Source organism: Lingula anatina, chromosome 10, assembly GCF_051362555.1.
Source record: "Lingula anatina isolate TDL-2025a chromosome 10, LinAna3.0, whole genome shotgun sequence".
Lineage (NCBI taxonomy): Eukaryota > Metazoa > Brachiopoda > Lingulata > Lingulida > Lingulidae > Lingula > Lingula anatina.
Genome location: NC_141776.1, coordinates 6,488,983 through 6,509,417, shown reverse-complemented (window position 1 = coordinate 6,509,417; position 20,435 = coordinate 6,488,983). Strand labels below are relative to the sequence as shown.

The window sequence follows — 20,435 nt, the reverse complement described above, 5'->3', positions numbered from 1 at the left end:
TAATTCCGACTACGGGTGAAAAAAAAAAACGTAAGGGCGCAGCTGCACCGCCAACGTATCGATCTTCAAGATAAGAGGTTAATGTCGTACAGAAGGCAGCGAAGCTATCAGTAAGGACGTATATTGAATTTTTATTCAATATACGTCCTTGCTATCAGTAACCTGGGCTAAAGTTCTAGAATCCGGTGACTATTTTTCAATGTTGCGAATGACTAATGTTGTAAATGTTGTAAATTTGTCATGTTGTAAAGCAAAAGGTTACGGTAATCGTTTTGTTAATCGGAAATTAGCAGAATTTAATTGAAATTCGGTAAACTGAAATTTCAAAAGTTAGTAAGTTCAAGCATTATTTTGTTAGGAAACAACTACCTGTACTACGAAACTTGCATTTTTTATTACGCAGAAATGGAAATCATTAATGTCTCAAGAATTGGGTTAATTGTTTGGCTTCACAATCAAAAAGAAAATGTTCATGACGTTAATAACGTTGGAGGATGACAATTTTGAATGCATTCCCAGTTTGTTGAAATAAAATTTAAAACATCTCATTTTGGATATGGAAAAAATAAAAACCAGTTAACCTACTTATTGTTATTTTATTTCTTTGCATGTAATTGACGTTGAAGAGGGGGCGAGATGGTAATGGTTATATATTTTAGATATGCAGTTTAGTTTAATAAAGCGTGAAATAGTGTCAAGTGGAAGTTGACGCTAGAAAGACAATGTACTCTGAATGTTCCATTACTGGTATGCAAGGAATGAAGTATAATATATAATAATAATAAGATTCTTATATGGCGCCTTACATTCTATCTCAAGGCGCCTTACAATAATGGCTAATATACTAAAATCATTTAAATGACTACAATATTTTAATCATAAACTCTCATTGGAAACCATTTAAAATTTACACTACTAAAAATCAATCTTATTAAAAAAAAACATATATATATTAAAATAAAATCTAAGAAATATAGACAGAATTAAAAATGTGGGTCTTTAAAAGAGATTCAAAATTGTCAAAGTCTTCTGTTTTCCTAATAAAATTTGGTAGACCATTCCACACTTTTGGGGCGTAGATTATAAAAGCACGATCTCCATAACTTTTTAGGCACCCCTTCTCTAAAACAGGATGTTCTAAAATAAAATCATTCTCAGTATTAAAACGTGTGGACCGCCGTGGTAAGTTAAAACAGATAAGATCAGATAAATATAATGGTCCTTGTGAATGGATCGCCTTAAAAATAATACAGAGTACTTTAAAATCAATCCTCTGCTTCACAGGCAGCCAGTGTAATTCTTTCAGAATGGGAGTGATATGGTGTGTACTATTGTACTTAATTTGACAAACCAGTCTTGCAGCTGAGTTTTGAATAACTTGTAACTTTTTAATCTGATAGTCACAAATACCAAAGAGGAGACTATTGCAGTAATCTAATCTTGATGATATAAATGCATGTACTAATTTTTCAGTGGTTTTGTTGTCTAACACTTTCCTTATTTTTCCAATGCGCCATAGTGCATAAGATGCTGATTTACATACTTCAGATACACGCTTGCCCAAAGTGCCATTTTCATCGAGGGTAACTCCCAGATCTTTTACAGAACTAGATGGTTTTATAAGAACATCTCCTATGCAAATGTTGGCATTTGCTACATTTTTTCTATTTGCCTTGAACCTTGATGTTAACCATATCAACTCAGTCTTACTATCATTTAAAGCCAACATGTTCACTTTCATGCATTCTCGAATCTCTGCAAGACAAGTCTCCATAGAAGTGATTGTTGCAGACTGGCTGCTCTTGCATGTAATATATACTTGTGTGTCATCTGCAAAAATAACAGTGTTCAGACCATGCTTTAGTATGATATCTTCTACAGGTAACATGTATAATGAGAATAGGATCGGACCTAACACAGACCCTTGTGGGACACCGTACTCCAAGTTAACTGGCTGAGATAAAACCGACTCTATTGAAACCCTTTGTGTTTTGTTTTTCAGGTAAGAGGTAAACCAACTAAGTGCAAGTCCATTCACTCTAAAACGATGCTGCAACCTGTGAAGAAGAATATTATGATCTATGGTATCGAAAGGTCTAGAAGAACTAAAATGACATCTCTTTGTTTATCCAGGGCAAGCATTATGTCGTTGTGGACTCGAAGTAGAGCTGTCTCAGTGCTGTGGCCTTCTCTATAGGCAGACTGGAATTTCCCAAAGAGTTTATTTTCAGATAGATAGCTGCTTAGTTGGGAACATGCCATTTTTTCAAGAAATTTACCTAAAAAGGGTAGATTTGATATTGGTCTATAGTTTTTCAGGACATTTTTACACAGCCTTTGCTTTTAAAGTAATGGTCTAACAATTGCAGTTTTGCAGTTTGATGGAAAGATATCTGTTGATAAAGACAGATTTACTAATCTCAGGAGAACTGGAGATAACACACTAATACACTCTTTCACTATATATGTTGGCATGGGATCCAGAGCACAAAACTTAGAATTCATCCCCTTTATAACAGAGATAATATCCTTCTCTGAGACCGGTAGGAAATTGCTCAGTTGGGCCCCACCACCCTGACTGGCACACCTGTCTTGAAATCCACTTGGTAATGGATCTGATTCTGAGGATCCTGTGGTAGCATTTTGAGTTAAGTCCTTACGAATATCCTTGATCCGGTTTGTGAAGAAATCTGCAAAAACTTGAGGAAGTGTTGACATTTCCATGTCAGGAAGCACACTTAGCTGGCTTGACTTAGATTCTGAAATCTTGTCCACAATCCTAAAGAGTTCCCTTTGATCAGCACCTTCAATACAGGTCCAATGGTATACAGTTTTTTGCTTTTCAAGGAGGGTGTGATAGTTAGCTCTGGCAGTTTTGAATAATTCCCGGTGTATTTCCAATTTTGAGTTGCACCACTGACGTTCAAGCTTCCAAGTACAATCTATCGGTAGTAAATACATACTGTATCAAAACGAAGCAACATTGAATGAAAAAAATATTGCATAAAAAATTTAACAACACTGTATGAAAAAAAAACATTGCATAAAATTTGAAACAACATTGCATGCAAAAAAAACAGAATAATGCATAAAAATTTGAAAAAAAAACGTGAAAAAAATATTGCATAAAAAACGAAACAACACTGAATTAAAATAAAAATGTATTGCATCAAAAAATGAAACAACATTTAATGAAGCAATTTTTTTCGTAAAAAAATGAAACAACATTGAACCAAAAAAAAAGAATATTGCATAAAAATTTGAAACATTGAATAACAAAACTTTAAATTAAATGAAAGATATATTTATTGAATATTGCAACACATCTCATGCCATACTTGTCCTTTATGCATCAAACTTAATTTTGAGTATAGATAATTAAAGAATCCCCGATGAGACAAAATCGATACTCTTTGTTGATGTAGTTACCGGATTTTGATTAAACGACATGTGTTAATGTTCATATTAGCTTAACATGCAATATTTTTTATCGAACGACATACTTTTGCGGTAAATTGTCTTACATATAAAAACTAGAAAAGCACTCCGAGAGCGCAGATCACCGCCAAGGCACTACTGGCTTCCTGATCGCGGTCTAAGTTGGGTCGATCCATCAAAACTGTAAAAGGGCCTTTATTGACAGTGCTTCAAAATACAATGTACCATAATGATATTCTTCCACGCGTAATTTTAATTATTCTGCTTTATTCCTGACATTAATGAAGGAATTGTTTATTTTGTTGATGAGCACGTTAAAGTAGAATACATACTCATTTTTTTCTTTTTATATGCTTAGACCGCACTATATAATATCAACGATTAACTTTGCTAATCTGAGAGCTACCGATAAATACAATGGGTATTGAATTGAAAATGTTTGCAAGGGATATAACAGAACCAACTTTACTGAGAGGTTGCTTTTGCTGTGGTTCAGATATGACGCATGTGCCATCCGGCTCTTTGTGTCGGACCTGATTGATATCTGGGTACACTTATCTTGTTAATGAATCTATTGAGTCTGTCTAACACCGAATTGAGGACGAATGTAATCATAAATTCATTTCTTCTGGTGAATTTAGGATAAATATGTGTCTTTTGTCAAACCACAACGGCGTGAAGCCATTGTGATTGCTACAATGTTAAATAATAGGCATATTTTTGAAAACGGAGTTTCATATAGTTGTACATGTTCTTCTTCAAACAAACATAATTGTTGTAAGAGAACTGATACACCATAATGGTCTAAAGCTATATACATTAATCATACCATGTGCAATGATGATAGGGATCAGTGGTGGACAATAACTTAAAAATGGGAACCTCAAATGAAACGAATACATAAAAGAAAAATATATCCATACTGTAATTATCAACTATGTAATGCATATTTGCTGTCCCCACCCGTCTTTTTTGTCATGCAGAAATTAACAATATGAAGACACAGATGAGCGTTAGAGGCTTAGAGTTGCACTCTCTACCAGAGATCCTAGCTGTTATGGAACTGGACGAAGAGGGTACAGGAGCGGTCCAACGGGTAATAAACAGTCACGTGCAAAGAACATGGTCCGTTTATCATACTAAACATTTCGCCGAATCTTCATCGTAGCGGCCTGGAGTAGACACCCCCGATCACAGTTTCTACCGGTGATGGGGGAGAATTTCATGCGTTGCCTCTGGTTTGACGTCATGTTGCATTCGGGATAAAACGCTGTAATGTGATCATGACCACAACTGCCCCACCACCATCCTCCACCTGAAAGGAGCAAATAAGCAAAAAATTGAATATCTGTGAATATTTTCGTCTCTCAATACGGTCCGATACACAATTAAAGCAAATAATAACTAGAAACTCCGAGAGCGAAGACCTCCGCCAGGGAAGCTCAACTCTCGTCATTAATAATAATATTTCGACCAGATAATTATGCATGTGTACATGCATACTGTATACTGTAAGCGAATGCACCAAAGATATGGTTATAACGTGCAGTGCAATTAAGAATTTATAAAAAAAAAAAAATAATAACTGACAAGAACGATACAACAGGCTATCGAGCAACTATAAGACCATTATGTCTGCTCTTAAACAATCCATATAATCATATGTAATATTAGGATGATGCCTCAAAATTTCAGCAGGCCTTTGATTGTAATTTGCTTTCCCAGTGCGTGCGCAATGTAATACATAATTAAGGTACGTTACAATACCATAATTCATACACGTACCCCGTTCCTGACTGCAGTTTGCAAAGGGAACGTCATACGTGCCGAATTCCCTGCCATACAATTCCATAAGTTTTGTGTCAGAAGAAACATTGTGCGACTCTACGCTGATAGCTTCTACTGCATACTTTTGGGTTTCGTTTTCGATCCGAAATAGGTCCCATCGGACGTAGTAGGAGTTTCCATTACAAGACAGCATGTCAATCTGCATGGAATAGTTCCCCTGATTGGTTAACGCGTGGAGAGCCTCGTTTCCCATCCAAAACTGGTCACGTGGGTCACCAAAGCCATTTTTGTACTCGGCCCAGTTCCTGTGAAAATCCATCGTACTGTTGTACCTTCTCATCACAATAATCCATCCGATGTCGCAATAAACGTCCTTAATTCCAAATTCGGTTATTTGCATGGCAACCATTCCGCTGTAATCTGTCAACAGAAATCACCATGACCAATATTTTTTTATGGGACTTAAGGAGTTACAACTCCTGTTTCAACTGCACTACAGTGAAATGCATTTTGTTTGATGGGTAATGCGAATATATATCTAGTTAACATATCAATGGCATAAAATAACATGGTCAACAGTTTCAAAAATTTACGTCAATTATCTAAAACATGCACACTGTAGCTACTAACTATCAAGTGTTAGTGGAATTATCGCTTCAAAGGAAAAAATGGAGGTGGCTCAAAAAACTAAATAGGTAATTCACAGCCGTAACTTACCTGGATCATCACAATCTGTTACTACCTAAAACAGATAAAACTGTTTTATAATGCCGTTTTTTTTTGTTAATAGGATTAAGAAAAAATCTTTTATATTTTGCTTCTCTTGCAGAGTCATTTTACTCAAGATCAATGTATGTTTCTTTTCAACTAAGGCATGGGTCAATCATCCTTCTCTTGCCAGGCACTGTCACCGAGTTGTAAGAAGCAACAGGGGCAGATCCAGAATTATTTGGGGGGGGGGGCTTTTTTAAGGAATGGAAGCCCCCTCCCCTCCCCCTTGTCAATGGTCCCGAAAAATAAAATGTGTTTTGAAGGGTAAACGGTGCCATTTGGTATGGTTTAGAACTATGAATCAGCTAGTCAAATTTCAAATAGGGATATTGATGTTTTTTTCAGAAACCGAAGGGGGGGGGGGGGGTCAAGACATCCCCGACACCCCACCCTCTAAATCCGCCACTGAGCAATAAGAAAACTAATTTTATTGATGAACCTAGTTACAAAATAGCACACATGTTGTTAGAAACAGGATCTCACCTCGCCCTTTGGCTTGTACGTTAAATATGAGCCACTGTCATTGTGAACCAAATCAGTGCTTGCAGCTCTTTGGGTATTCAGTTCGCAATTTTCTGTAACAGGTAGAAATGCAAAAATATTGATAAAGGATCTAGTTAATTTTTCCTTTTTATGAGAATTTTCATGTTCTCACTGTAAACGTGTAGATAAGCAAAATTCATGAAAACGGGTAGATTTTTTCCTACACTCCCTCAAAATTTTCATTTTATGTGAAAACGGTCTTAATCGTCTGAACGGCTTTGCTTTGCTTCCTTCATATTAAAAAAAAAGAGAAAAAAAAACAAAAAAAACGTCGGATTTGTTTATTTGGGGGTGAGTGGTTCCGGCCCAGTAATTTTGGTCTCGAATACGCTGTACAACTTTAAAAGCACTTACCCTCTTCCCTTGGTGTGTTTCTATAGAAGTTACATGAACGGCATTCAGGCGTCCGGCTGCACAGCACAGCGCAGGCTACGGGACTTCTAGAGCTGACCGTCATCCAGGAAGGTGAGGCCAGAATGGCTCCCTTGGTCACTTCAAATTGATTGTACAGCACTTGACCGACGCATCGTTGACAGGTCAGATATATCACCAAGATGAAAATGTTGCACAGACGATATTCTCGCTGCCGGGCCATGTATCTAGGAACCGGTTTTAAAAATGTGGACGATACCTATTATTTTTATCTCGGGATAGAAAGTTTGCTCTCAATCAATCATCTAATGGCCACTTGATTTTTACGTTGCATCGTTGTGCCTAAGTATTTGTAGCTTATACGTGTATTCCCCTGGTACCACTGGGACGCAATGAGCAGCGTTTGGCATGTAAAACATTGCTAAGGTAACCGTTTATTTTATCGATAAGCCCATAACAGCAATACAATATTCATTATTCCACATTTACTATATTTTGTCCTTTTTATAATCCACTATGTGAACTGTCGATATCTGTTTTGGTGCAGGAAATGTTTGTGAGGGAAATAACAGAGCCATATTGAGTTGCTTTTGCTGTGTTTCAGAATGACGCATGTCCTCACCGGGTCTTTGTGTCGGGCTTGATGTACAGGGCTTGTCTAGATGCGCTCATATTCTTAAATGAATATATCGATGTCAGTCTTTTTAAGAGATATCAATACTTTATAAAGGCCGTCATTTGTGAAAATATAGTTTTTTTCTCTTTTTTTCATGTGGAAAGCTTATATTAATAATTGAAATAAAAATAAACACTATTAGAGCATTAACCATAAGGGTGGTCATGCGAAAATCGCCAAACCTAGAGTGAAAGAGGGCATTCACAATAGATGATCCACGGATTCACAGTTCCGTGGATCAAATATGGCGGACCCTACATGAAAGAAGAGCCGACTAATCTGCTGCGCAATTAAATGCATGCGCACTTAAACGTAATAAATCACAGCTCCGAGGTTTAATTGCTAGATCCCTGCAATGACGGCGTGTGTGAAGGCGGGGAAACGATTGGCAGGCTAGTCGGCTCATCTTTCATGTTTGGTCCGCCATCTATGATTCGCGCGCGGATCTGTAGATCCAAGGATCATTTGTTCTGCATGCCCGCAAAGAGGAATGAATTTCGTATGTGAAATCGATTATAAGCACAATTTTGAGCGTAGGAAATCATCCTTTTTACAGCGTATGAGAAAAAAAGGCGTAGGGTAGCATATTGATAGCGTATCTACATGGTGTACCTTGCGTTTGAATATCGTATTAGTGAAACACGATATAAGCGTATGTAATCGCAATTAGGGGGACATGTATATGTTCGTTTGAGAAACGGATGAGAACGGTATGTGTGGGTTTAATTAACGCATATGAGTACTTGATTGGCACATATGATCATGGGCGTTTAATAAAGGTTCGAGTAACGCAAATGAGCGTATGAGTAATATGTGCGAAGTGTACCTGTACTTTTCTTTTGTTCACAGCAATGAACTGGATCAGATCCAACTCTTAAAAATAGGTACTTCCATTATCTCAATCTGAAACGTTTGCGAAAAAGATGTGGGCAATGGATTCTTTTTTTATACCACATAAAACAAAACGCGCATCATACGTTAGGTAAACAAAATATTTTTCTTCATACGCCCATATATGCAAGGGATAAGTTAATTAACGCAGACATACGTTTACATACGAAGACCACTCGTAAAAGAAGCGTTCCATACACCACAAGTTCGTCAGTATTACGTTGCATATACGCTTTACAATACATACAGCGACCACTGTATTAGAAGCTTAACTGTGATTTTCCTTACCGTCAACTAAGTGCAGCCGTCGTATGCCCAGCATATCACAAACGTATGGATAACGTACGACTCATACGCACGTAAACGCTCAAAAATTTTACTTTCTTCTGCGTATGCAAACGTACACCAACGTTTGCTTGCGTGCTTGAAATGTATACGACGTAACTCCAACGAACCCATTACGTTTGTCTGTGTATGAGCAATTTATTTCATACGAACGACACGCCTCGTCTCAAAAGTACTCACAATCACCAGCTTTTCTGTATTTTGCTAAATGCCATGAGGAGGCGTGTTATTCAGTTAAGCTAATTGCAGTCAGTGAGAGTCCCCGTATAGTTGGGTCGATCCACCTATTCCGGTGGTACCTAAGGGAATGGTGCCTTGGTGTATTTTACCTGACCCAAAACAATGTTCCAGTGATTTTATACCCTCTACCAAGACCACGGACTGATTTTTCACTAGATATTCACAGATAATGTCTCTGGTAAAATTGACGGTAATTCTCTGCATTGTGAGAGAGAATCTCTGCGTCAGAGAAAAAGTCTACATAAATGGTACAGGGAAGTGATTTTATAAGACTCTGAGTCACGCCAAAAATTTTGAGCCCCTGATGTTACGAGTAGTTCTAAACATTTCTCCGGATCTTCATCGTAGCAGCTTGGAGTAGACACCCCCGATCACAGTTCGTATTAGTGATGGGAACGAATTTCATTCGTTTCTCTCGTCTTTCCGTCATATCGCAGTCGGGATAGTACCCCGTGAGATGCCACCGGGCACAATGGTTGAACCACCACCCTCCGCCTGAAAAGGGGGAAATGATCGCCAATCAGGTAATGTATTGCTGTATTGTAATTCCCGTATTTATATATTGGGACAGGGCGCAGGGACAACCAGCAGCGCCGCGCAGAGTAAGTAAACTAAGATTCCGGCGGCACTGTAGCAGTGACGTTCTGGTTCTATTGTGGTGTCAAAATATCTTTATATGATAAATCAGAGTTATTCTTTATTAGAATAATAGAAACTAAATAGAGTCGTACGTGACGTATCCATCCATTACACAGAAGAGCAGACATAGAAAACAGTCGCCGATGGAGATACAACTGTACAAAACAAGCATTATGTTTTGAGACCAGGTTTGTTCTGGCACTGTTAAAAAGTGTGTTAAAAGCATCGCAATTACAATCCCTCTCACTGCATTGCACATACAATTTGGATTCATTTGAATTTCACGCATACATGGCATAGATATTTCAAGCGTTATTGTTTAATCATTTATTTGAAATCTTAATTTTTTTAATTACCCTTAATGTCTGTTAAGGGATTAGACAGCAAGCTTTTAAGTGGGTCGCCAAATCTGATCCTCGGACTAGTTAGTCCGCTGTTTTGAATACGGCCTAAAACACGGCATCACAACAGCAAATTTCCATGGTTGGATAAAATTTAAAAAAATTATTTGTCCTAGGTTTTAAAAAGAATGGAGCTTACCTCTCTCCTCACTACAGTCACCAATGGGGACGTGCCAAATCTTCTGCCATGCACGTCATCAAGGTTAGAGTCAGAAGATGTGTTAAAAGATTCTACGCTGATAGCTTCTACGGCATACTTCTGGGTTTCGTTTTCAATCCGAAATAGGTTCCATCTGGCGTAGTAGGTGTTTCCATTGCAAGACAACATGTCAATCTGCATGGAATAGTTTCCCTGATTGGTTAACGCGTGGAGAGCCTCGTTTCCCATCCAAAACTGGTCACGTGGATCACCGAAGCCATTTTTATACTCTGTCCAGTTTCTCTGAAAATCCATCGTACTGTTGTATCTTCGCATCACAATAATCCATCCGTTGTCGCAATAAACGTCCTTCATTCCAAATTTGTTTATTTGGATGGTAATCATTCCTCTGTAGTCTGTTAAGAAAACAACGTTTTATAAATGTTAGGGCTACATGTATAGTCTGTAGAGGACCTACGTGACACCCACTAGTTATAGGGCCTATAAGAGTGCATTTTGTCTGGTCGTTCAAGTGGACGAGGTCCAACAATTTTAAGTGCATATAAATACCAAATGGTCAACAGTTTCAAACTTTCGTATTCGGCATTTCATTCATATTCGGCTGCTGCCATTTATTATTAGTGTACTTGCAAAAGGGGAAAACTCATTAGATAGATGTACAAATACATCGTGGATTAAGTCAAAACAAACTTCGCGTAGCCCGAAGAAACCAGTTCGCAGCATTAACTTACCCGACTCATTACAATCTGTTACTTCCTGAAACAGACAAATTAAATACTTTTATATTAAGCGGGTTATAAAAATATTATTATATTTTGTTTCTCCTTTACTTCGGGTTCGCCTTTACGGAATCTTGTCACTCACTTAGTCTCTCATTTTAACTAAAGCCTGAGCCGACCACCCCCTATTACAGTACATGAATATCTTTCCAACCACTATCCAGAGTTGTACTAAAACGTATACGCTGTAATTAATATTCTTAAACACTGTATAAGTAGTAATCCATAGTGATGTATAACTATTTATTTATTTATATATTTGTAGTATAGAGGGCTAACAAATGTAACTGTCACATTTAATGCTCGAATAAATCATTATTATTATTATTATTATTATTATTATTATTATTATTATTATTATTATAAAACATAAATGAATTTTAATGTAAATATATTAAGAGAGTAACATTCATGTTAAAGAAAAGACCTCACCTCACCCCTGGACAAATGTGTGAAATATAAACCACTGTCATGCTGTACCAAATCGTTGCTTGCAGCTTTTCGGGTATACAGCTGGCAATTTTCTGTAACAGGTGGAAGTGCAAAAATATTTGGATTTGGTCTGGTTGATTTTTCGTTCGCATACAAACTGTAATAGTGACGATATCCTCACTTGAAACATGATCACACTAGATTCAAGATTTTTTTCTTTTTACAGAAATTGTTTTTAACAGATAAAAGCACGGACACGTCTGTCACTATTTCAATGTATAGTTTTGCAACACGGGTTTCTGTTCAATGCAGGCGGTACTAGCCCCTTTAAATTTAATCACACTATAATTTTATTGAATAAGCTGTGCATCTTTCACAATATTTACCCTCTCCCCTTGGTGTGTTTTTATAAAAGTTACATGAACGGCATTCAGGCGTCCGGCTACACAGCACAGCGCAGGCTACGGGACTTCTAGAGCTGGCCGTCATCCAGGAAGGTGAGGTCAGAACGGCTCCCTTGGTCACTTCAAAATGATTGTACAACACTTGACCGACGCATCGTTGACCGGTCAAATATATCACCAAGATGAAAATGTTCCACAGACGATATTCTCGCTGACCAGTATCATGTCTGTCTTCCATTGTGTGGAAGATATCAATTTTTTCTCAGATTTTGAAGTGTTAGTTTGCTTGCAATTACTCATCTAATATGGAGGGTGTGTCTAGTTCCATGTATCTCAGAGATTACATCATTCTCACGAAGTCACATGGTTGTAGTAATCAATACTACTTCTTTGGCACTAGTGGGACGCATCAGCGATCGGAAGCTTCCTTAAGACTCTATAGCATCTTCAATATTTTTCACAGCCTAAACAGTTCGCTGAAATGACTTCAGTGGAAGGTACTGTTCTCGTAACAATGTCTGTAATTTAACGCATGCGTTCACTGAACCATTAAACAACTTGGGCGCCGTAAATGTATCAAATGCACGTAACCAGTTAAGATCATCTGACCTCACTTAGTACGACCAATCTCAGAGAGCCAGCCTACTTAGACGGGCAGTCACAGTTGGGTCGATCCATTTCAACTGTAAACGGGCCTTCAGTGACAGTGCATCAAAGCACAATGGACCCTAATGATATTGTGCCATGCGCAATGTAAACGACTCTACTTGTTCTGAACAATGACATAAAATCGTTCATGTCGTCGGAATCATTACAGTAGAATTCTGAATACTATTATTTATTCTTCGTTTGTTAGTTTTGCCGAGTTTGTATTATATAAAACCAATGATTATATCATTTAAACTTCATATCTCTGCTTTGGTGCAAGAAAACATAGAGAAATATGATAACCGAATTTCGTGAAAAGTATTATTTTTGAATGTTTTCTACTGTTTATCAAGATTGAATATATCGAAGGAGAAACAGTCAGCACAACGTGTCTTTGAGGTGAATTCGCAACTAACAGAAGTTGCCGTGGTTTTTGCTCGACAGTTATTTCGTTCAGAAACAGCACACAAATATCAATGTCATTTTACCCCACTCCACATCGCATGACCCCAAGGAGACTGTTCAGAAATTGAAGATGAACTCATCCAGCGTCAGTGAGAGGTGTTCATGGTATTTAAAATAGCACAGAAATTGAGGCATTTTTGCTCTGTTTAATAATTACATGAAATCTTTGTGGCGAAGGGAGTCGCCGGGATATTCGTCACGGGGAAAGTAAAGATAATTATGCAATAAAGCTAATAAATTATAATAACAAAATGAAATTTAACTGAAAAGATGTAATTATTAAAGGTAGGGGTGCAAATGCGCCCCACCGATTAAAAGCTGAAGGGTGAGGGTGGTGGAAAAGAAAAGAAAGAAAATGAAAAAAGAGAAAGCAAAAACAAGAGACAACGTATGTAAGAATGAAAATAAGTGTAAGATTCAGAGTGCTTACCTGGGGATTCTTTTGTTACACAGGAATGAAAATACACCGACGAATTTTGATGTCAGTTCTAACAAGAAGTTATAAAGAAAAGGCCTTCTCTTTATAACTTCTTGGTTCTAACAAGCAGCAAGAGTTAGACTGGTCCTTGGTCACGTGTTATGCAAACTTGCTACTGATTGGAGCTAGATGGTGGCAGTGTATTATTTTGCATACTTTCCGAGAAAAGCTACTCCAACTTACATGTACATCATTAAAACACCCCTAAAACCGAATGAGAGAACCCAGAGAGATGTTTTGTTGAATAAACTTGTCTATACGTCCGCTGGTCAACTGTCGCCAATTTCTGGCGAAGTGTTTGACATATTTTGGCCATGATTTGTTATTAAGTATTTGTTGTGAATGAGCAGCTTGTAGGCGCCAAACATTTAATGTGGGACTGAAGCCAAACAAATTGTCAAGACGAACCCATAGTTTCGTTACCCCGGTATTAAGAAGAGTATGGTATTGTTTTAATTTTAGTTTATTCACTTTAGATAATAAAAAATAATAGATAATCATAAGGCATCTTATCGTTAAGTCTTATAAGCAATAGGAAATCGAAAACGTTAAAAGGTTCAATTTCAAGTAAAATAGCACATAAAAGAGACATGAATACAAGTCGTTCTCAACTTTCTTTTATTATGTATAAAAGGTCTCCACCCCTCCCTATTGAAGAATTTAACAAAATGAACAGCACAGATAAGTACCATACCTACCTAGGTTCCATTGTATTGTTAAATTATTAACAAACCCATCCCCCTCCCCCCCGAAGTGCCCAGAGTGCCCCCCCCTCCTCCTAAACCATTTTAAAATAAAAGAGAAGTTTCCCTCGTTCAATTTCTTCTATCCCAACTTCACAACTGTTCTTTATTTGAGGCTTTCAGCATACCCCCCTCCCTCCCCCAGGGAAACACCCTCCCCCCCCTTCCCCCAATAAACAGGTTGACATAAGGTGCACAACTTAAAACGGCTACGGCTTACAGTTGGATCAGCCCCTGAGATATTAACATCTTTTCAGCATTTAAGTGTACACTGGGCCGTGCTTTTAGCCTTCCGAGACATTTGTGGGGAGTCCTATATTACAGTGTGTCAATTATATAATAAATAACGCTCCCACAGTCATTCTTGGGGTAAGGATCAGATTGGAGTCCAAAAACTGGGTCTCATGTTTAGGTCCACCCATGAACAACTGAAAATGACATCACAATTCTCTTACTTAGACAACATAGTTCTCACATAGAAGAAGCTTCGGTCTCTTTAAATTCAGCTCATACTGTGCCTTTTGCTCCACATTTTGCACACTTTTTGAACAGTTCTGACATTTTTGCACTGTGTCTGATGCTACACATAGCATTCAAATCATTGCTGCACCTCTGTTTATAAATGAACTTTATAGTTTTTTCCTGGCAACTCAGGATTGTCCTGTTTCATCATTTTCCACCAAGCGAGAATGAGAGTCGAGGTCTGGCATTCTTTTTGTTTAGTATAACCTCCTGTTCCTTCTTAACTTTCTGTTTCTGTTCATCTTCTAAACGCTGACGTTCTTCTAACATTTTGCGCTGTTCTTCAACAAGTTTCAGTTGCTCTTCAGCCTTGAAATTAAATAAAAATATAAATAAATATATGACAATAAATACAGACATTACTCAAAGTAATGCTTCTTAATAATGTACATGTTACATGTGGCTTAGCCAGGAGAATAAAAAAATTTAAAAATTATTCATTGTGGGGTATAAATATCTGAGTAAAATACTAATTAGAATCACAGCTTGTAAATACTTGAAGATTGTAAAATGTTGATGACCTAATGTAAATTAATTAGCTAATCTATTCAATAATTCATATTTTTATCAATTAATCACTTTTTGCATTATAATCTTGCATAATATTTCCTTAAATCCTGTCTTGCAATTTATGCAGATTTATACTATTTTAAAGCTTATCTAGTAGACAAACAAATCTCTACCAGCTTCAATCCTAATGTTGAAGTTATTTCAACTGCAACAGCCAAGTGAAAAAGTGAGAAAGGCAGTAAATTTGGCTTGGGCTCCAGGGGGCCACCTAGGGCAATGATATTTCGGGCTCCCATAAAGTCTGAAATCCACTGATAGTCTGAAAAAACTCATCCCTGAACAAAGCACATCAGATATTGACTGAAATGCACTCACCAGTTTTCTTTGTGCTTCTTCAACTTTTCTATTATTCTCTTTCATAATATTTTCCAGCTCTTCCCGTTTGCGGCGTTCCTCCTCCTACAAATATGTCGATAATGGTAATAACATGGCATGTGGTTGAAAATTCTCCCACTTTACTACTGACCATAAATTAAAAATAATAAATATCTAGATAAGCTCACAAATAAAGCAAAATATTACCATTTCCAAAGGAACATTTTCTAAATGTTTAAGTACCCCTCCCCCCTTATCTCACCACATATTAATATAAGTACTAATTCAAAGTCTATATAAAAACCTATAACAATATATACATATAAAAATACATACAAAAATATGTCATATATGTAACTGGCATATACATTCAGTAGGGAGGCAGCCACATAACTGCCACATATGCATACACTGACACTCACAGTGCAGCATCCAAATATGAGGGCAACACTTACTGGAGATTTTGCACCAGTGATTGAGAAAATAAAATACATTTTTTTCCAAAATTTGTTAGCATTGAGTCATGACAAAAGACAAAGATTATTTTTGAAATTTAGATAAAAATGAAAAAAAAAAAAAAAAAATCACATATTTTGTCAAAACATTACAGAAATGTTTTTGGTAATTCAAAATTTACAGCAGCTCCAAGGTCTAAATCTCTGTGTCTAAACATTCCTGCCCAACTCACAGTGTGACTTATCATATGTGGATGCCGTTGTAGTCATATACCTCACCCAGTCCAAGCTTACGTAAGTAGTTTGACTCGTGTGTCGTACGTACGTAAAATCTTCTCTAGTCTCCGCATGCTGCAACCATACTGAGCAAAACTTGTGGAGTTAAATGTCCAATTAACACAAAGTTCATCAGAAAACTGATCATTCAAATTACACAGGGTGGGGGGCAGTCAGACAAATGAAAATCTGACCTCCCACCCCTCAATGGTCAACCTGACCAATAAACTGACCAATGGACTTACCACATTGGTCACACACAGACCAAAACACATTGTTATACTGTGACCATAGTAACTTGCAATGTGCCATAGCAACTGACCATAGCAACAATGCATATAAAAACAAATTGATACTTGCAGCACAGTGGGCCACCCTAGCTCTGTGCAGTAGACTGCTTGGTGAAACACCTAAGGATAAAATAGGGTTAATGCAAGAAAAACAAAACAAGAGATAATATTTATGCTAATGGGAACGTTACAGAATTCATTTATCACAAACAGTTGGTTTACAAGTCCTGGCCTTATGCTTGAAAACTGGCTGCTAGAAGAGAAATGGCCAAAGACAATGAAGTCTGCTTTTGTGCGTTGGAATTGTTTAGTCCAAGGGATAAGCTTGTTGTCCTTTGATGCATGAAAGTCTACATTTCAAATGCTACTTTGTAAGCTGTAACTCTCAAAGATGAAAGTGAAACTTTCAAAACAAATTCTGGAAATGCAAGTGCCATATGGGGGTCCAGGGGACATATATACAACACACAAATATATTAATTTCCGGATATATCCAATGTTCGAGTTATCTTTCAAGGTAAAAAGCATGCAATCTGACTTGTACACCCTTTCCCCTCCCCTCCCCCATACAAACAAACAACAAAGATATTACACTGTAGACAATACATTCTTGAACTTATTTGATTAGCTTCAAAATACCCTTTTAATATTTAGGAAAATGATTGAGTAGAAGCAAGTAATATCAGAGGCAAACATAAACATGTCAAAGAACAAAGGGTAAGAAAAACAACAATTAAAAAAATTTAAAAAAACTTTCTGCATTTCAAATTCCTTTTAAAATCTTAACCAAGTGAGCCAGCTACACTAGTAGAGAACAGAGCAAGGCAGCTCATACTGCTAGTCCAAAGGGGTGAAAAAGAAATGACAAGGGGCGAGGAAAGGGGAGGGGATGGGTCTGGCAGAACAACAGCAGTTTTTGGGCATCTTTTTTCAAGCAGCCAGTCTCATTGCACTTTCACGGCCAGTACTTGAAGGAAGGTGGTGGCACACTGCACAGCTGTTACGAAATTAAGAACTTCTCCCATGTTTTTTTCGTATAGAATTCATGTGACTAGCTGAACTTGGCTAGTGTCATACATCCTACATGGGCAGTTTCATGTAACATGTGTTTGTTGGAATATGTCACAGACATTATCATCTTTTATGTTATTCTCACTTTCGATTTATGTTATATACAATCCATGATTTCATATCCTAGCTGCTTCTTTACTCAAGTTTTTCAATGTTTAAGTGCCTAAATTGCTTCTCTTTCATTGGCTTTTCAGACTTTTAAAAGTACTGAAAACCAATGCCTGAGACCGAGTAACCAAAATGAGCCCCATATGCAAAGAGATATGATTGGGTCAGAGAAAAAAAAAATCCCTGAAATCTGGGAAAGAATGTCATCCCTGCCTCCTAAAGCAGTTTAAAAGAAACTAAGCTTATCATTCTAAATACAACTTAAGGTACAACTATACAAAACTTGACTCAGGATTTAATCTACTTTGCTAACTTCACTGGCTGTGACTGTGTGATGAAATATTGGGGGTCTCTGTCACATTGTTATCTGATGCCCCCGCGTGGGATGTGCCACCACCCCCCTAAACAAACTTCAGAACTTAGCAGTACCTCTTTACGCTTTTGTGCCTCCACTTCCGCGGCCCTCTGTTTTTCCATTTCTTCTAACATCTGTTTCTCCATGATGCGCTTTGCCTCTTCTACTCTTCGTAGCACCTCGGCTTCAATTTCATCTTTGCGTTTCTCTAGCTCTTCAGCTACTCGTTTAGCTACCAATTCTTCCACTCGTTTTGCTACTTCTTCCTCTATGAGTTTTTCTTCTAAAGCTTTCTGACGCCTAAAATATTAAAAATGCAATTAAATATGGCCATAAACACAAACAAAAAGTCATTATGATATAATTAACAGCATATCGCTAATGGTTTTACAAAAGTATTTTAAACACAGAAAACATGAACATTTCAAAAATAAGACATGCAGCTAAGCAGTAAATTCACTTCATAATTCTATCACATTAACTAATTTGGTTAACATAAATAATGAAGTATTTTATCTTGTCAGATTTATCTTCACACACATACTTTACTTTGATGCAATTAAGATCATTTAATTATGTAGCCAAAAAAAAAAAAAAAAAAAAAAAAATGCTTTATGTAAGCATGGGATAGAATTGCAATCAAATAACCTGTTAAGATAATATGTTCTACATTATGCAGGCATGTCTTCATTGGAAACTCAAAAACTGGTATTAACACCCCTACTGTACTTACTCCAACCGTAACCTTTCCATCTCTGCTTGTTTTTCTTCATCTTCTTTTTTCTTTTCTTCCAATACTTTGGTTGGCGCAAGAACATCAAGATCACTGTCAGAACTGCTTGAGGAGTAAGAGCGTTTTCTGGGGAAAATAAACAAATTAATTTAAATAAAAATAAAACAGGTATCAGTACTGAAATATATATTGTATAAGTAAACCCACTGTCAAATAAATAGTACATTTATGGTTGTTTCTAAGCAAACAATTTGCAAAGCATTTGGAACAAAAGCAACTAGAAAGAGACAAGTAAGAATGTTAACAAAACCAAAAGCTGCAAATTAAGAATAAGGATAAAATTAATCCATGACTATGTAAAATTTTATTTGCAAGTATTCTTATGGTTCAAACTTACCACAACTGCTAAAATGTTTCCAATATCCAAATTAATATCAAGTCAAAAAGTTGCACCCTTGCCAACTGAACCACCACCAATTCCACAAACCAAGCAAATAATTTTCATTGTAAAGGAATTTTTGATGGGTTGAAACTTTAAAGACTAATGAAAATGACAAGCTACTGGCAATGTGAGAAGTAGTCCCCCTATAATAAGGGCGCACTCGTACCTTGGACAACAATACCTACACAATACCAGTCGAGTCAAAAGCACACGCGGCTTCATTGTCAAATGACAAATATGATAAAACAATGAAAATATCAAAGGGATAAAAATTCTCCTCATGTTGCACAAAGTTCTTCTCAAAACGCATGTATACAACCAGAGCCATAAGTATTTTGATACTTTTCTTAGATAAGAAAAAGGCAGAGCCTGACCAAGCCCGCTGACATTGATGTTACCTTGATCGTCTGTCTCGGTCTCTCGACCTCGATCGATGCCTACTCCGTCTCGCCGCTCTATCTCGCGATCGGGACCTCGATCTGTGTTTTTTGTGCTTGCTTTTGTGTCTGTGTCTTGTAGACGATCGGCTGCGACTCCTTGAACGACCCATTCTTCGGTAATTCCTGAGAAATTGAAGATTTGGACGAATCTTTTACGGGAGCTACCTCATCTTTCCCATTTCCAAGATGGCGAATGCAGCTGTGAAGGACAACTCGCGATTGACGTCACATTGCGCTGGGTGATACAGGCTGTCACACCTAGCACAATCAAAATTTTAGGTTCAAGCACTGGTTGTGTGGCGGGTAGCCTTTATCAAGTTAATATCTGCTAAGTTATCAATTAATTATATCTGTCGATTATCATCCAGTTTTAATTTCCTGTAAGTGGTTTTATGGCCCTTAATCATCGACTCATGCAAAATTCAAAAATAAAATGACCTAAAATGTCGTAATGACTGCATACCGTACATGTAGGCCTACCCCCTGTACATGTAGAGCAACACGTCGCAACTTAAGTCTTTTCCCCATAATGCTATACTTTATTTAGATCCAAGACCTAGCACACTAGACAGAGAATATTGACCAACTGTCCATTTGCAACGGTTTACTGAAAGACATGTCTGCCAAACCGAGTGCTTCATGTAG

General features: G+C 37.2%; 3 protein-coding genes across 3 annotated transcripts; all 3 read right to left on the bottom strand.

Moving 5' to 3' along the window:
• Positions 1-4,215: 4,215 nt before the first annotated feature.
• Positions 4,216-7,895, bottom strand: LOC106156793 (angiopoietin-1). The gene is made up of 5 exons (XM_086996577.1): positions 6,895-7,895; positions 6,481-6,572; positions 5,944-5,968; positions 5,224-5,646; positions 4,216-4,753 (listed from the first exon to the last, which is right to left on the bottom strand). Exons 1-5 carry the CDS (start codon positions 7,133-7,135, stop codon positions 4,578-4,580), a joined length of 957 nt encoding a protein of 318 aa, XP_086852703.1. The 5' UTR covers positions 7,136-7,895; the 3' UTR covers positions 4,216-4,577.
• A 290-nt stretch (positions 7,896-8,185) lies between these two features.
• Positions 8,186-12,719, bottom strand: LOC106156787 (uncharacterized). The gene is made up of 5 exons (XM_013532216.2): positions 11,862-12,719; positions 11,476-11,567; positions 10,996-11,020; positions 10,244-10,659; positions 8,186-9,559 (listed from the first exon to the last, which is right to left on the bottom strand). Exons 1-5 carry the CDS (start codon positions 12,115-12,117, stop codon positions 9,491-9,493), a joined length of 858 nt encoding a protein of 285 aa, XP_013387670.2. The 5' UTR covers positions 12,118-12,719; the 3' UTR covers positions 8,186-9,490.
• Positions 12,720-14,071: 1,352 nt separating this feature from the next.
• LOC106156795 (arginine and glutamate-rich protein 1) lies at positions 14,072-20,007 on the bottom strand. Its single transcript, XM_013532223.2, has 5 exons — positions 19,749-20,007; positions 18,909-19,034; positions 18,250-18,475; positions 15,621-15,704; positions 14,072-15,044 (listed from the first exon to the last, which is right to left on the bottom strand). The coding sequence occupies exons 1-5, from the start codon at positions 19,898-19,900 to the stop codon at positions 14,883-14,885; spliced, it is 750 nt and encodes a 249-aa protein (XP_013387677.1). The 5' UTR covers positions 19,901-20,007; the 3' UTR covers positions 14,072-14,882.
• Between the last annotated feature and the right edge of the window lie 428 nt (positions 20,008-20,435).

Excerpts from the sequence above, each read along its gene's own strand:
- LOC106156787 (XM_013532216.2), bottom strand. The coding sequence starts at position 12,117 with ATGGAAGACAGACATGATACTGGTCAGCGAGAATATCGTCTGTGGAAC. Across the intron at positions 11,021-11,475 it reads CACATTTGTCCAGGGGTGAG|GAAGTAACAGATTGTAATGA; the intron begins GTGAGGTCTTTT and ends TGTCTGTTTCAG. Across the intron at positions 9,560-10,243 it reads TGACTGTAGTGAGGAGAGAG|GCGGAGGGTGGTGGTTCAAC; the intron begins GTAAGCTCCATT and ends CCCCCTTTTCAG.
- LOC106156795 (XM_013532223.2), bottom strand. The coding sequence starts at position 19,900 with ATGGGTCGTTCAAGGAGTCGCAGCCGATCGTCTACAAGACACAGACAC. Across the intron at positions 18,476-18,908 it reads ATGGAAAGGTTACGGTTGGA|GCGTCAGAAAGCTTTAGAAG; the intron begins GTAAGTACAGTA and ends TTAATATTTTAG. Across the intron at positions 15,045-15,620 it reads AAGAAGCACAAAGAAAACTG|GCTGAAGAGCAACTGAAACT; the intron begins GTGAGTGCATTT and ends TTTAATTTCAAG.
- LOC106156793 (XM_086996577.1), bottom strand. The coding sequence starts at position 7,135 with ATGGCCCGGCAGCGAGAATATCGTCTGTGCAACATTTTCATCTTGGTG. Across the intron at positions 6,573-6,894 it reads AAACACACCAAGGGAAGAGG|AAAATTGCGAACTGAATACC; the intron begins GTAAGTGCTTTT and ends TACCTGTTACAG. Across the intron at positions 5,647-5,943 it reads AACAGATTGTGATGATCCAG|ATTACAGCGGAATGGTTGCC; the intron begins GTAAGTTACGGC and ends TTCTGTTGACAG.